The sequence below is a fragment of the Salvelinus sp. IW2-2015 genome, linkage group LG25, assembly GCF_002910315.2.
Source record: "Salvelinus sp. IW2-2015 linkage group LG25, ASM291031v2, whole genome shotgun sequence".
Taxonomy (NCBI): Eukaryota; Metazoa; Chordata; class Actinopteri; order Salmoniformes; family Salmonidae; genus Salvelinus; species Salvelinus sp. IW2-2015.
Window position 1 is genome coordinate 2,958,228 of NC_036865.1, and position 15,289 is coordinate 2,973,516.

The 15,289-nt window shown below is 42.6% G+C and overlaps 1 protein-coding gene across 1 annotated transcript in view; it reads left to right on the forward strand.

Moving 5' to 3' along the window:
* Positions 1 to 311: 311 nt before the first annotated feature.
* The window catches only part of LOC111951773 (peroxisome proliferator-activated receptor gamma coactivator-related protein 1), a 42,484-nt gene continuing 27,506 nt past the window's right edge, over positions 312 to 15,289 (forward strand). The window contains exons 1-3 of the mRNA XM_023969976.2: positions 312 to 473; positions 12,816 to 12,941; positions 13,110 to 13,262. Coding sequence (XP_023825744.1) covers positions 393 to 473; positions 12,816 to 12,941; positions 13,110 to 13,262 — 360 coding nt within the window. The 5' untranslated portion in view covers positions 312 to 392. The remainder of the gene's footprint in view (positions 474 to 12,815; positions 12,942 to 13,109; positions 13,263 to 15,289) is intronic.

The window sequence follows — 15,289 nt, forward strand, 5'->3', positions numbered from 1 at the left end:
GGTGCAAAGGAGCAAATGTATGTCACAAGGTTGGGGTAATGACATGTTAAAATACTTAAAGCATTGGCTCGAATCTAGCCTTTGGATTTCTAGAATATGAACAACTAAGGAATAATATCATACCCCTAACCCCGGCCTGGTCTGCCACGCAAGCGTTCGCGAAAGTCTCCCGATGTTGCATCTCTGGGTATTGGAAACTTTGTGGTTTATGCCACTGTCTTTGGTCCAGACCATAGATTGGTCCAGACTTCGGCGAGGGCGGAGTTAAACTCTGACCCTATAGATCATTTAGCCGGGAATCCAAATACCACGTGTCCCCGCCCCGTCTTGTTCCATCAGTGCACGATTCACATTAAAAAAAATCCCCGCAAAGAGCAAGAGTTGTTGCTAAGATGGCGGCGCGGTGGGGAGCAGGCGAGGCGATGTTAACTGCCTGCAACATGGATTTTTTCTCTACAAATACACTGGACGAGGTAAAGTACAATGATTTGACACTTAGGTGGTTCATATTTGGTATCATGCGTGTATTTCTGCTGTATGTGAATGTCTCGTGTGCTGGGAATAATGCGCTGGAAAAAGTGACACGTGGATAAAATCACTGCTYCACAGACGAATCATGGCATGATTATTAGCAGATGGTAAGATTACAACTAAGATATATTTATACGTAGAATGTTTTCATGGGTGTTTGTTAACTGCTGCATTAGTTAGTATACAAACCTTCTGAAGTAGCCGGCTAGCTAAGTAACGCATTGCTAGCCGGGATAATGCCCGGATGTGTGGTTAGCTGTAGACAACGTGTTTTAATGTTGGCTTTAAATGTGTTGAYTTTAGACTTTAATTTCATTGTTTACTACATCGGTCAAACAATGCAATGAGCATATAGTGTAGTAATCCGATGTCCATTACRGAATGTACGAATTTAGTTAACGTAAAACCACATGGATGACTAATAGGGAGTTGTCCAGTTTGTTTGGCTAAGATGAGGCCATTGACAACTACCTGGATATCAGTATAAAATCGTGACAAGTCGATGTCTGTCAGTTTTAACATCATATAACCAAATGTGTTGATTGGATAAACGTGTAAAGGCAATCTATATGCGCCATGTTAACGGATGTTATTTTGGGCCTAGCTTTAAATTCGTTCTCAAGATGATTCATTCCCACGTGGTTGTAAATGTATGACGTAAACCATTCAATGAAACTGCATAATCCCGAATGCGAGTATATAGATTGTCAATGTAATGTACAAAATGGGCATTATCGTTAACGTTGTTTTACAGTTAGATGGTTGCAGGTAAGTTGGCTTGAGAAATGGTTTGTAATGAGTGAACCCCTGGCTACACATGCAACCTTGTTTTAGACCATAATGGCACACCTTTGGGCAATTGGCAACACTTCTCTTTTAACCCGYGGTTGTATATGAGATTGTAATATTATTTCCACTACCATGCTCATTAGTATGAGCAACACGTGGTGTTTGCGAATGAATCTCTTGTTGACTCACTCAAACCAACAGCACTAGCTACGTTTCCTCGGTCATCCATGAAACTTGCATACCAGTCTGTGTATATTTCAGACAACTGAGTTGTATTTGAGGTATTATTAGCACAGATGTGTATACAATAGTGCCTGTCTGGATTCCACGAGGGTAGCAACCGTCTTTCCTGCAGTGGAGCCGCGTTTGTTGTAGTGCAACACGTGGTAATGAGGAAGGAGATCCCTTTGGTTGAGGTGCGTGGTAGCAACATTTCCTACTGCGCAGGGTCAGATAATTGTGCATGGACTGAACGACACGTGGGTTACACAGAGAGAGAATGTTTGGCCAAACTACCATATCTAAACAATCGACAGCTACATGGATTAGGTATGAGGTAAATGTGCTGTTCAATGATTTTATTGCAGTTGTACTTGCATCTATTTTATTTCTCCCCATAAATGGAATGCAGAGTTCCCAGGCATCCATTACGTGATGGCGGGTCTTGTGTAAGTGGACGGTAGTGAACACAACTGTTTATGTCCTYCCATAAGAATACTTTTTATTTCTTCTTCATTGGGACATCTTCAGTTTCACACTTGGAATGGGGGCCTAGATACTAGGCTACATTTACCTCTACAATGCTATGATGGTCTGGCCCAATGTAACATTATGTATGTTGGAAAGCTTCCAAAGATTTTTCCTCATTAGGGCTGTGCTGCTGCAGTGTTAAGCTCAGATGGAGACTGATCTTCATAAGTGACTCACTGGCTTCTGATTTGAAAGGACTGAGTATTGGATGCTGGGTGGTATTTATTTTTGTTGGTTTGATTTTATGATTGTTGCATGTAAACAATTCTGACATCTGGGCTATGGGATGGCGTGAACCCTCTGCCTGAGGCGGATTCTTTGTCACTGTAGAAGACAGCCTTCGCACCCATGGCCTAGTTCTAAAGACACACAGATACCCCTCGCACACACCACCCGGACTTTAACTTCAGATTCTGGAGCAGTTYGTAATTTGCATCGGAATGCTCTCCCCAGGGCTCCTATCCTCGTGTGTCGTGTTTGTTTGTCCTGCTCACATCAAATCAGCCCTAACCTGCTTCATTGTCCTGTTGCGTAACATTACCTTGTTGTGCTGGTGTGTAGGTAGTCCCAGGGTGTGACCATTTGTCMCATATGCTCCTAAATATTTTGCTGTGCCACRTGGAATTCTAAGTTGAGAGCATTGCGCCTAAACATTTTTATGATTTAAGCTTCGCTGTACTGTTTCTGAATGCCATAGAGAACTGAGCATAGATTTGTGACTTTATTGAATGCACCAGCGAAAACTGGTTTCTGGCCCAACTAGTTCAAAAGAAATGACCCATAATACCCGCTGAACTTGTCTTCCTGTAGCGCATGTGTCAAACTCATTCCGRGGAGGGCTGAGTGTCCGCGGGATTTRGCTCSGCCTTTGTWCTTGATTGATGCATTAAYMTTGCTAATTAGTAAAGAKTTCCCCTCACCTGGTTGTCTAGGTCTTAATTGAAAGGGGGAAACCCGCAGACCCTCGGCACTCTGTGAAATGAGTAGTACGCCCCTGCTATAGTGGATTGGCTGGCCTCATTTTGCATTCAAACCATGTCGCATGCCTTTATAAAACTCCTCGGGCCATTAACCATTTGTTTACTCGTCGTTCAGTCATTTTTATTACGTTGTTGGTAGCTAGCTTACGACCTGGTAGCTTTACCAGTATATCCAAACATTTGGGGGCACGGAGATCATTGAATGACGGATCTCTTGCATGTTGTAGATCACAAACCTGACTTGGAGACAGTGTACKATTTTTTACAAAGCATTTCAATAGGAAAATAGTGCATTTACACAATGTAGAAACCTAATATTCCACAAAGCACTTTTGTATTTTCAATTATCTATTTGTATCAAGGTTTTAGCATTTTATAATAAACACATGCATTTACAGGATTCAGTATTAGTTTCTAGTGCACGTGAGCTTCAGAAGTACCTAGAATTCATCTAGGCTAGGGATGTAACGATTCACCAATATGCATTAGTGTTGTCACGATAGTAGGGCTGAACCCATTTAGGCAACTGTTTAAACGAGCGTTTAAAAAATAAATTGTCGCACAGTTGCTAGAATATTTGTGCCACACCTGTGTGTTTCGTCTCAGWAGTCTAATCCTTTGCGGAGGCCGCAGTGTGGCTAAGATGCACACGGCACATTTCTCTAGAATGTGCTCTCTCCCGCCATTTAGTGCGTATTCATTGTTTCATAGCTTAACTATGAATTGTTTGCCCTTTGTTATTGTCTATCAGTTCCCCATTACATAGATCACCAGTAGTACATTTACCGTTAACCCTTGGCCTACAATTTCCATGCCCTGCAGAAATCTAAKACAATGCAAAAGTCCCCATCAAAATCCCTCTTAAGCTAGCTGTGTTTATTTATTTTTAGGATGGGTAGTGTCTCAATCTGCCGATATCGCCCTTCCTCGGCCACAGTGAAAGGTGGCAGAGCTATAGCGGTGTTTGTGACCATGAGACACAGTGAAAATCTGTCTATGCACAAAATCATCTGTAGCGTCCAACCGGTTTGACCGAATTGAAATAAATTACTATAAAAATGTGACTTTCATGAAATCACACATTCAATATAAGAAATTAAAGCTACACTTGTTGTGAATCCAGCCAACGTGTCAGATTTCAAAATTGCTTTACGGCAAAAGCAAACAATGCTATTATCTGAGGATAGCACCCCAGCTAACAATCACAGACCATCATATTTCTACCCTCCTGGCGCAACACAGAACACATAAATAAAAGTGTAATTCATGCCTTACCTTTGACGAGCTTCTTCTGTTGGCACTCTATGTCCCATAACATCACAAATGGTCCTTTTGTTCGATTTATTCCGTCGATTTATATATCCAAAATTTCCATTTATTTGGGGCATTGGATCCTAGAGAAGTTAAGTTAGTTTAAAGTGCCCAAGTAGGCTACGTGGTTATTTGATCGTAATGTAGGCCTACCATCAAACAATGGAGAAAATGCATCCCATAACATTTCAACATGGAAATAGCTGTTCCATCATTCTCCTCTGCCAACAGCAGCAGCCAATGTGACGATCAATGTAGGCCTACATTCCATGAGACTTTTGAGAAAAATGTTTGGAAGAAACCACTACGAAATAAGTTGCATTATGTCCATACCATTTACTACAGAGAATCTGACAAAGTATGCTACCCTCTGCCTATTGACTACTTGGCTTATTCAAGCCTGTCACAAAATATGACACTTCCTCTAAGACAAAAAGCTCTTTACCTGGCTTTTCAAGGATGTTTAGAAATGAGCACCTTTGTGCTCTTGTAGGAAGCGATCACTCCCCTTTTGCAGACTACAAATGATCTAGAACTATGCTAATAACTCACTAACTGGCAAAGGATGTGAACAAAAACACATGGCTACATTCAGCTCTTGCTTTGATCCAACATAAGCGCATCTGCTCTCAACCACAGCTGTAAACACCGTTCAGTTCAAAGTAAATGGCACAGTTCCATATATGGCAATGGTCAATTTGCATATAGGCTTACTGCAGCACTGATTGTTTATGGCGCACAGGTCTGTAGAGCACGGGCTGAGTCATGTGCAATAGAATCCTACTCTGTTCTGCCTACATTCTCTTGCATAGTTTTGTTTTGGTATGTTGCATTGGAAGTGGCTAATATTGTGTCCATTCGATCACAATAGCCACAGTCAACACTATCAACGTTCTCTTAACAGGGAAAACTAGACAGTTGAGTGAAGTGAAATCTTGTGCGTCTCCCTGGTGGGCTGATATTTCGTCAGCGCTCTGCAGGTGGCTACTGCTCTTCAGCACACCGTCGGTGGGTGCGTCAGCTTAGAGGAAACACTGCCTACACGATCCCATACTTTACCTAATGATACCAGGGCCAAGTATCCCGATACGGAAAATGTCAGTGGCCTAGCATCCTGTTCGCCCTGTCCCAGACACTTCCCTTTTCTAAATGTTATGCACACGTGCTACACAAACCCGATTCCCACTTCTCTATACAACACGTTGATTTTAACTTCACACTATGCCCTGCATAATACGACGGCCTACCTGTGATATGGCTGGAGGAATATCAACTCGGCAAAAAAAGAAACGTCCTCTCACTGTCGCCGGTGTTCATTTTCAAGAGACTTAATGTGTAAATATTTGTATGAACATAAGACTCAACCACTGTGACATAAACCGAACAAGTTCCACAGATGTGACAAACAGAAATGGAATAATGTGTCCCTGAACAAGGGGGGATAAAAAATAAGTCAGCATCTGGTGTGGCCACCAGCTGCATTAAGTACTGCACTGCATCTCCTCGTGGACTGTACCAGATTTGCCAGTTCTTGCTGTGAGATGTTACCCCACTCTTCCACGAAGGCGCCTGCAAGTTCCATAGAAATTTCTGGGGGGAATGGCCCTATCCCTCACCCTCCGATTCAATGAGGTCCCAGGCGTAGTCACTGGGATTGAGATCCGGGCTCTTCGRTGGCCATGGCAGAACACTGACATTCCTGTCTTGCAGGAAATCACACTCAGAACGAGCAGTATGGCTGGTGAGACACAACCGCGTCTCARCAGTGAAGGGCACTTTTTGCCAGTCCTGTCTGGTCCAGCGATGGTGGGATTGTGCCCATGTGTTGTTGCCGGTGAGGACCTGCYTTACAACAGTCCTACAAMCCCTCAGTCCAGCCAGTCCAGTGTTTAAACCCTTTACAATGAAGATCTGTGAAGTTATTTGGATTTTTATGAATTATCTTTTAAAAAGGGACATTTCTTTTTTTCTGAGTTTGTGCATAATGACCTGATTGTCATTGGCGATAAGGGGAAAACACTGCATGAAACCTTTACTCTTCATAAAAAGAAAATCCACCCAAAAACCATCTTTTGGTATTTTGTTTCTTTAGGCCAATGTTGACAGTCCCAAGATGTTTTGCTTGTCATAAAGCATTTTTGTGTGAAATTTTCCATTTAAAACACACTCCCAACTTTAAAAATGTTAGGCACCAAACAATGTAATGCGCACCAGAAAGTGCTTTTTTTTGTTTTTGTTTTTTGATAGGCCTAATGTAAGACGACACTATGAATCCTACTTTTATTATTTTAAGCGCAACTCATGAATAGCAGACCCTTTTCCTTTCTTCCTGTGCCAATCACTTGCCTAGACCTACTGTCAAGTTACCAGGTCGTTGGCTAGCTTGCTAACATGACTGAACATCAGTTTATCAAAACCATAATAAGCGGCCCGGGATTAGTATAAAACATGGTTTGTGAAGTGAAATCATGCAGAAAGAGAAAGTAGTGCCAGTTGTGAGTCCTTAAACAACTGACAGCTGTTTGAGCTAGAGGAGCTGTTTCCTTTGCTGTTATACTTCATGCATGACTGCCGTAAAGCTGCCCCCCCCCCCCTTTCTGGCACTGCAAACTTGCAATGCCTGTCTGGCCTGTGCTTTTGGTCATACCAGGGATGAAATTGGATGTATGAGTATCAAATGTAAAAGAAGAACGATCAGGGTCTGCACCCCCCCCCCGCCATCAAGGGTACATTTATTTATTTTTAATTATTGAAGAATAGGTGCACATGAAGAGTGGACGGAGAGAAGCAGGTGAGTGGTGGCTGGAAGAGGTTTTGGCTGGTGGATTACAGCTGCCACACGCGTATGAAAGTGGACATTATTGTACCGGTGCATACAAGTGACTAGTTGCTGTTGCTTCAAATTTAACGGAATTTATAGACAACTGACTTTATAAACATTTRATTACAGGTGCGGGTTCTTRTAGGTCYGTAGGGCTGAGAAATTTGGTAGTATCGTGTGAAACGYTACTATGGTTTTCAAAAATGTTTCATGTTTTTGGTACCGTGATGTTAGTGTAACATGCAGCACTGGCATTGGTCCATTATACGTTATGAAGCTTACTTAGTTCGCCAGCACAGTTGAGCCAGTCATGTGTTTGTAAATAGCACAACAGGAGGAAGCGTGAGCATGCTGAGTCCATCTCTATTGAAGGGCAATTTCTTTTTTTATATCGAATGTTTCTTTGCTTGATCAGGGACATGCAACACTAGTTTTCCTTCATAGAAAATACATTACGGCAACAGATTCAACAGCTTCATTTTCATCAGTGTCAGAGGTGCAACGCTATTTGGCTGACAGCCACAAGTAAATGAGCTTACAATGAAAAAAGCAAGGTATCTTTTTGCGTAAGCTTTGCATTACCATTTCTCTGTAGGCCCATAGAAAGAATGTAGCCAGCTACACTACATGACAAATTATGTGGACACCTGCTTGTTGAACTTCTCATTCCATAATCATGGGCGTTAATATGCAGTTGGTCCCTCCGTTGCCGCTTTAACCTTTCTGGCGCAGGCGTTCCGCTAGCGACCCACCTCGACATCATCCGGTGAAATTGCAGAGCTCCAAATTCAAAATACAGAAATAGTCACAATAAACATTCATGAAAAATACACGTGTTATACATCGGCTTAAAAATTAACTTCTTGTTAATCCAGCTGCTTTGTCAGATTTAAAAAATGCTCAACGGCGAAAGCATAACATGCGATTATCTGAGGACAACGCCCCGCTTACAAAAGCATACAAACATTTTACAATCAAGTAAAGTAAATACAAAAGTTAGAAATATAGTGAAGTTAATCACTTACCTTTGAATATCTTCATATGGTTGCAGTCACGAGTCCCAGCTACACAATAAATGTTCGATAATGTTCCTCCTTATGTCCCAAAAACTCAGTAGTTGGCGCGTTTTGTTCAGTAATCCACTGGCTCAAAGGCGGTCAAAACATGCAGACGAATACATCCTAATAGTACCGGTAAAGTTWGTCAACATGTCAAACGATATTTATAATTAATCCTCAGGTTGTCAGTTGTCTAACTCGATAATATTTCAACGAGACAATAGCTTATTCAATAGAAAGGAAAAACAACGAAGTGCGCGCACTCGGTCACGAGGAAAACCAGCACAGCATGATTCTACAGTCCACTGACAGAAAGGTCTCCTTTAAATAAAAAAAACAAGCCTGAAACAATGTCTAAAGACTGACATCTAGTGGAAGCCATAGGAACTGCAATCTGGGTCCTAATCCATTAGATACTCTATAGGCATTCAATTGAAAATACCCACATTAAAAATCCATCCAGGAAGTGGGACTTTTTTCCCTCAGGTTTTTGCCTGCCATATCAGTTCTGTTATACTCAGACATTATTTTAACAGTTTTGGAAACTTTAGAGTTTTCTATCCAAATCTACCAATTATATGCATATCCTAGCTTCTGGGTCTCAGTAACAGACAGTTTACTTTGGGCACGCTTCTCATCCAGATGACGAAATACTGCCCCCAAGAGATTAACACCCTCCGCTCTTCTGGGAAGGTTTTCCACTAGACGTTGGAACGTTGTAGGGTCTTGCTTCCTTTCAGCCACGAGCATTAGTGAGGTCAGGCACTGATGTTGGGCGATTAGACTTGGCCCGCAATCTATGTTCCAACTCATCCRAAAGGTGTTCAATGGGTTTGAGGTCAGGGCTCTGTGCAGGCCAGTCATGTTGTTCCACACCGCTCTGGACTAACCACTTTGAATGGACCTCACTTTGTGCATGTGGGCATTGTTGTGCTAAAACAGGAAAGGGCCTTCCCCAAGTTGGACYCACAGATTCGTCTAGAATGTCATTGTACGCTGTAGTGTTTTCCCTACACTGGGACTAAGGGGCCTAGCCCGAACCATGAAAAACAGCCCCAGACCATTATTCCTCCTCCACCAAACATTACAGTTGGCACTATGCATTGGGGCAGGTAGCGTGCTCTTGCCATCTGCCAAACCCAGATCCTTCCGTCGGACTGCCAGATGGTGAAGCATGATTCATCACTCCAGAGAATGCGTTTCCACTGTTCCAGACTTGAATGGTGGCGAGCTTCACACCACTCCAGCCGACGTTGGGCATTGTGCGTGGTCATAAACTTGTGTGCGGCTGCTCGGCCACGAAAACCCATTTCATGAAGCTCCTGACGAACAGTTCTTGTGCTTATGGTCCAGAGGAAGTTTGGAACTTGGTAGTGAGTGTTGCAAATGAYGACAGACGATCTTTACACACAATGCTTCCGCAGGTAAGTTCTGTTAGCTTGTGTCGCCTACCACTTCACGGCTGAGGTGTTGCTCCTACACATTTCCACTTCAAAATAACAGCACTTAGGTGACCGGGGCAGGGTGGAAATTTGACAGGTGGCATCTTATGGTGCCACATTGAAAGTCACTGAACTCTGCATTAAGGCATTCTACTGCCGATGTTTGTTTATTGAGATTGCTTGGCTGTGTGGTCGATTTTATACACGTTTCAATGAAATGGCCGAATACWTTAATTTGAAGGGGTGTCAACATACTTTAGTGTATGTTTTAGTGCCTTCGGYAAGTATTTAGACCATTAACTTTATCCACATTTTGTTACGTTACAGCCTTATTCTAAAATTGATTAAATAAAAAATTACTCGGCAGTCTACACCCCATAATGATAAACTGAAAAATGTTTTTTTAAAGACATTTTTGCCAAAAATAAATAATATTTGAGACATGAAATTGAGCTCAGGTGCATCCTGTTTTCAATTGATCATCCMTGCGATGTTTCTACAACTTGATTGGAGTACACTTGTGGTAAATTCTATTGATTGGACATGATTTGGAAAGGCAAATATAAGGTCCCACAGCGCATGTCAGAGCAACAACCAAGCAGTGAGGTCGAAGGGTTTTTCAGTGGAGCTCTGAGACAGGATTGTGTCGAGACACAGATCTGGGAAGGGTACCAAAAAAATGTGCAGCATTGAAGGTCCCCAAGAACAGTGGCCTCCATTCTTAAATGGAAAAAGTTAGAACCACCAAGACTCTTCCTAGAACTGTCCGCCCAGCCAAACTGAGCAATCTGGGGAGGCAGAAGCCTCTCAGTAAAAGGCACATGACCGGCTGCTTGGAGTTTGCCATAAGGCACCCAAAGGAATCTCAGACAATGAGAAAAGATTCTCTGATCTGATTACACCAAGATGATACTCTTTTGCCTGAATGCCAAGTGTCAAGTCTGGAGMAAACCTGGCACCATCCCTGCGGTGGAAGCGGGGTGGCAGTGACTGGGAGATCAGGATCGAGGCAAAGTACAGAGAGCTCCTTGATAACTTGCCCCAGAGCGATGAGGACCTCCAATTGGTGGGAAGGTTCACCTTCCAACAGGACAACGACCCTAAGCACACAGCCAAGACAATGCAGGAGTGGGTTTGGGATAAGTCTCAATGTCCTTGAGTGTCCGAGCCTGGACTTGAACCTGTTCGAGCAACTCTGGAGAGATCTGAAAATAGCTGTGCAGCAATGCTCCCCATCCTACATGAGCGCTTGAGAGGATCTGCTGAGAATGGGAGCAACTCTCCAAATACAGGTGTGCCAAGCTTGTGGGATCATACCTAAGATGACTCGAGGCTGTAATCGCTGCCAAAGGTGCTTCAGCAAAGTACTGAGGAAGGGGTCAATACTTATTTWAATGGTTTTGTGTAAATTTGTACTATTCTAAGCTTGTTTTTTGCWTCGTCATTATGGGGTATTGTGTAGATTGGGGTGAGGGCATTTAATCCATTTTAGAATAAGGCTTTAACCTAACCGTGGAAAGTGAAGGGAACTGAACACTTTACCGACACTTTTTAGTGTACATTTTTCTAATGTTTTGCTTAGTTAGTTTTGCATTTTACTGGTAGAAAAATAGGCTGGCCACACTGAAGTACAGAGAAAAGAAGCTACGCATCAGTCAGAGCATTGTCTGCTGATAGAATGCCCGTTCATTTATTCTCATCTGGGTTTAGAAGTGCAACTGAAGCACATAATTAGTGAGGCCGAGCAGATATTACAATATAAATATTTTTGATCTATTAAAAAAAAACATGCACCAATGTGTTTATGCATTTTTCTTTTTCTGCGTGAGAATGTGTTAACCCCTAGTTTAACTTGCGATCGAAGTAAATGGCTGAATTATGAAGGTGACGGCCCATACTAGTTTTCTGCCGTGTTTTGGGAAGGCAAATCCCTTTGGATTAGTTATTTGTACAGCTGACACTACTCTTGATTTTCATTGCGTTTTCTTTTCTCCTCTCAGCCTGTCTCCTCCTCCCCCCTCCGAGCAGATCATTGCGCTAGTGACGGCTGACTCCACACAGTGTAGACATGCTGCTGGAGAGCCAGTACTGCATGCGTCAACTTTGTTCATTTTAGTTTCTCGTTCACATTCGCTTGTAAATGTCAACTTACCCAAAATGACGTTCTGTTGCTCCAACCTYTATAGATAGATATATCTTTGAGCTGGATTGCCTATCTTTAGAAATGTGTTTTTGTTTGTGCTCGTTACCATATTTAGCTAGCAGCCTCCATGCKAWTTCACTATTACTTGCGCACGTTTTGTTAGCATTCTGGTAATATATGCCTATTGGACTTTTTCCCCAACCAAACCGGTAATACTGTAAATCCCGGGGTGAGAGAAGGAAGATATGAAAATCTGGATACGCCAACCCTAGTGAGTGCATTGGTCTGTGGGAYCCCACATTTATCCAAATTAATCATGCACTGGTCAGAAAACCGATTTCAAAAGTTATGACTCGAAGGTTCACTAATGTTTGCTGCTTTTTTWAATTCAGAAAACACCAGTTAATTGACGCGTCCTCTRCTTCAGTTCAGTAGCCTATCGAACGTTATTGCATGTAACTTGTCGGCTTTTTGCTGATTTACAGTTGAGCTGGATCTGTCCGCAGTGACTTCTAAGCTGTTTAAACCAGAGGCCCAGCTCCTATTCATTTAACATGGAAAATTATGTTKATGCAACATGTATCCCACTGGATTGTTTCAAACTAAAACATATTGGAGCCCATGCATCTAGAATCGTTAATGAAAATTCACCATTGGTGAAAATTCACCATTGGTTTAAAAACGGGTATCCTAAATTTTGTTTCCATAACTTGAGTAAACGCTGTTATACTTAGAGCCATTGGTGGTAGGCCTGCTCCATGTGTAGGTTTGAGAGGAATGGCGCAGGGTTAAAGTAATACATTCCCAGCCGGTCAAAGGGCAAGATGAAGCTATCGATCACTACTGGATYTATTGATTAAACAACGCATCAAATATGAGTTGCAACTAGCCCGGGTGTTGGCGCTAGTGGTTGATTTCGGATCGCTTTGACTTGTTAGGTTCTGGTTCTTCAGGCTTGCTGACCCATACTCCCCTGTTTCTCCCCATCAGGCAGTGATCCTCCACGGGGGGATGTCTAGTGACAGTCTGGAGCTGGAGACAGGAGAAGCTCTGGAGGCCCTGTGCTGTCTGGACGCCTCCATACTGTCCATATTTGAGGACACAACCACAGGAGAGGTAAGGCTCAGAACAAAGTTCAAATCACTTCCTGTTTCTTATATAGTGCTCTACTTTACTTCTGACCAGAGCCACTTATGTAATTTAACTTTTTGCTAACTGTATAATAGTTCAAATTTAACAGAATTTGCTGAAATGTCACAATTTATATAAAAATAAATTTCTCAGAATAAAGTTGGACTTGATGAGGATAATGAGGCGACGCTGCTCACAGCGCTGACTGAGATCCTGGATAACGTGGACAACGAGAACCTGTCCCCCTTCGACACACTGCCAGACTCTGATTTACTGACTGGCCAGAAAGGCCGGGAACACTCTCCGGTGAGTCCCACATACAAACTGAACTTATCCCTGTTTGACATGCTGCACAACTCCGAACATGTGTTACGCACGCCTCTGAGAAGAGGGAACGCAACACCCTGCTACAACTCAACTCCCCGTGAAATAGGTATGGGACCGTAGGTGAGAGTAAGGATGACAAAAAGCAGAATTGAGCGTTTACTAGGATTMTATTCCTTTACACGGTAATATGGGGYAAAGGGGCTGGACGGAACCAAAGCAAAGAAAGTAAATGTCAAAGCTCCCCCTCTCCTATCTAACCTGCCTACCCACTACTTACCTAATTTAGCACTGCCTGGTGCGCTAACCAAAATACAGGGGGTGGTCCGCCCAGATCTTACCAAGTGTGCCTAGACAGTGAATATACTACGGGTATATGTATGCCCGCGGGCTTCTTGCCTAAGCACTCCCTAGGTGCCTTCCCCTTCCCCCCTGCGAACAAATGAAACAGAATATTAAACAATCCACTTCACAACAAAACTGAGAAAACAACTAACTCAGGCCTTTAAAGAAGCTCTGACAAAGCAACAAACACAGAACATATCAAAGCTGCTACCCAGCAACCACTAACACAGTACATACCAACAACCAACATGCTATAACCCTCAGCCATCAACCTTCTCTCTCAGCAATTATCTTAGCCTGCCTATGATCTCTCTCTGCCAATGATCTATATAACATTCGATCTCTCTCTGCATTCCTTCTCTCCTATGATCTCTACCTACAATGATCTAAGCCTGCCTATGATCTCTAAGATTCAATCTCTCTCTGCATTCTGAACAGAACACTGGCTTTTATAGCTTCAGGTGGCAATGGTAATTAGAGACAGCTGTATCTTGACGAGGGGGCGGGGTCAGCTCTCCAGTCATCAATTGGGGCCGACCAATCAGCTGCTTGGGGAGAATTAGTTAGCCATCTCCTGAAACACACACACTCAAATAGAAACTACAACATAGAAACTGGGGAACGTAACAACATGTAATAAACAGATTTTGTTAACTTGCTGTTTGAGGTGAAGAACAAATTACTTAATTCACCACCACTATCAATCAGATCCCCCAAATAGGCACATTTATAAGACTACATTTGTGACGTCAAGTAGCCTAAGGCTACTTCTGTGTAGTCCGGTGCGCATCCTTACTCAACATTGACAGGAGCGCTACAAACAAATGACGATGAATAAATTGACAACTCCTAAATGTAATGAAATAAACAAATTTGTTCCGTAGAAGTGTAGCCTAGATTGTGCGGTCCGCAACCGGGTCCACTCCAATAATAACGGTAATACCGTATTCAAWGCATTAACATAAATTACCATAAACAYGCATTATAGATGAGAAATTGTGGGTATTAAAGTTAAATTATACTGGTGTGCTATACCTGCGGCGTCCGCAATGTATTAGTCCACTAGGACGGCTGTGAATCAGACTGGTGTCTCCTGCCATAAAAAAAAAAGATGTATAAACTCAACAGAAAAAGAAAGGTCCCCTTTTCAGGATCCTGTCTTTCAAAGATAATTCGTAAAAATCCAAATCTTCATTGTAAAGGGTTTAAACAGTTTCCCATGCTTGTTCAATGAYCCATAAACAATTAATGAACATGCACCTTAAGACACTAACAGTTTACAGACGGTAGGCAATTAAGGTCAGTTATGAAAATGTAGGACACTAAAGAGGCCTTTCTACTGACTCTTGGGGAAAAACACCAAAAMAAAGATTCCCYGGGTCCCTGCTCATCTGCGTGAACGTGCCTTAGGCATGCTGCAAGGAGGCCTGAACTGCAGATGTGGCCAGGGCAATAAATTGCAATGTCCGTACTGAGACGCCTAAGACAGTGCTACAGGGAGACATGACTGACAGCTGATTGTCCTCGCAGTGGCAGACCACGTGTAAGAACACCTGCACAGACCATTTCTTCCTAACAAAGACTGATTAATTTGCCATAATTATGACATAACATTGAAGGTTGTGCAAAGAAACAGCCATATTTGGGGTTGCTTCCCATTCGAT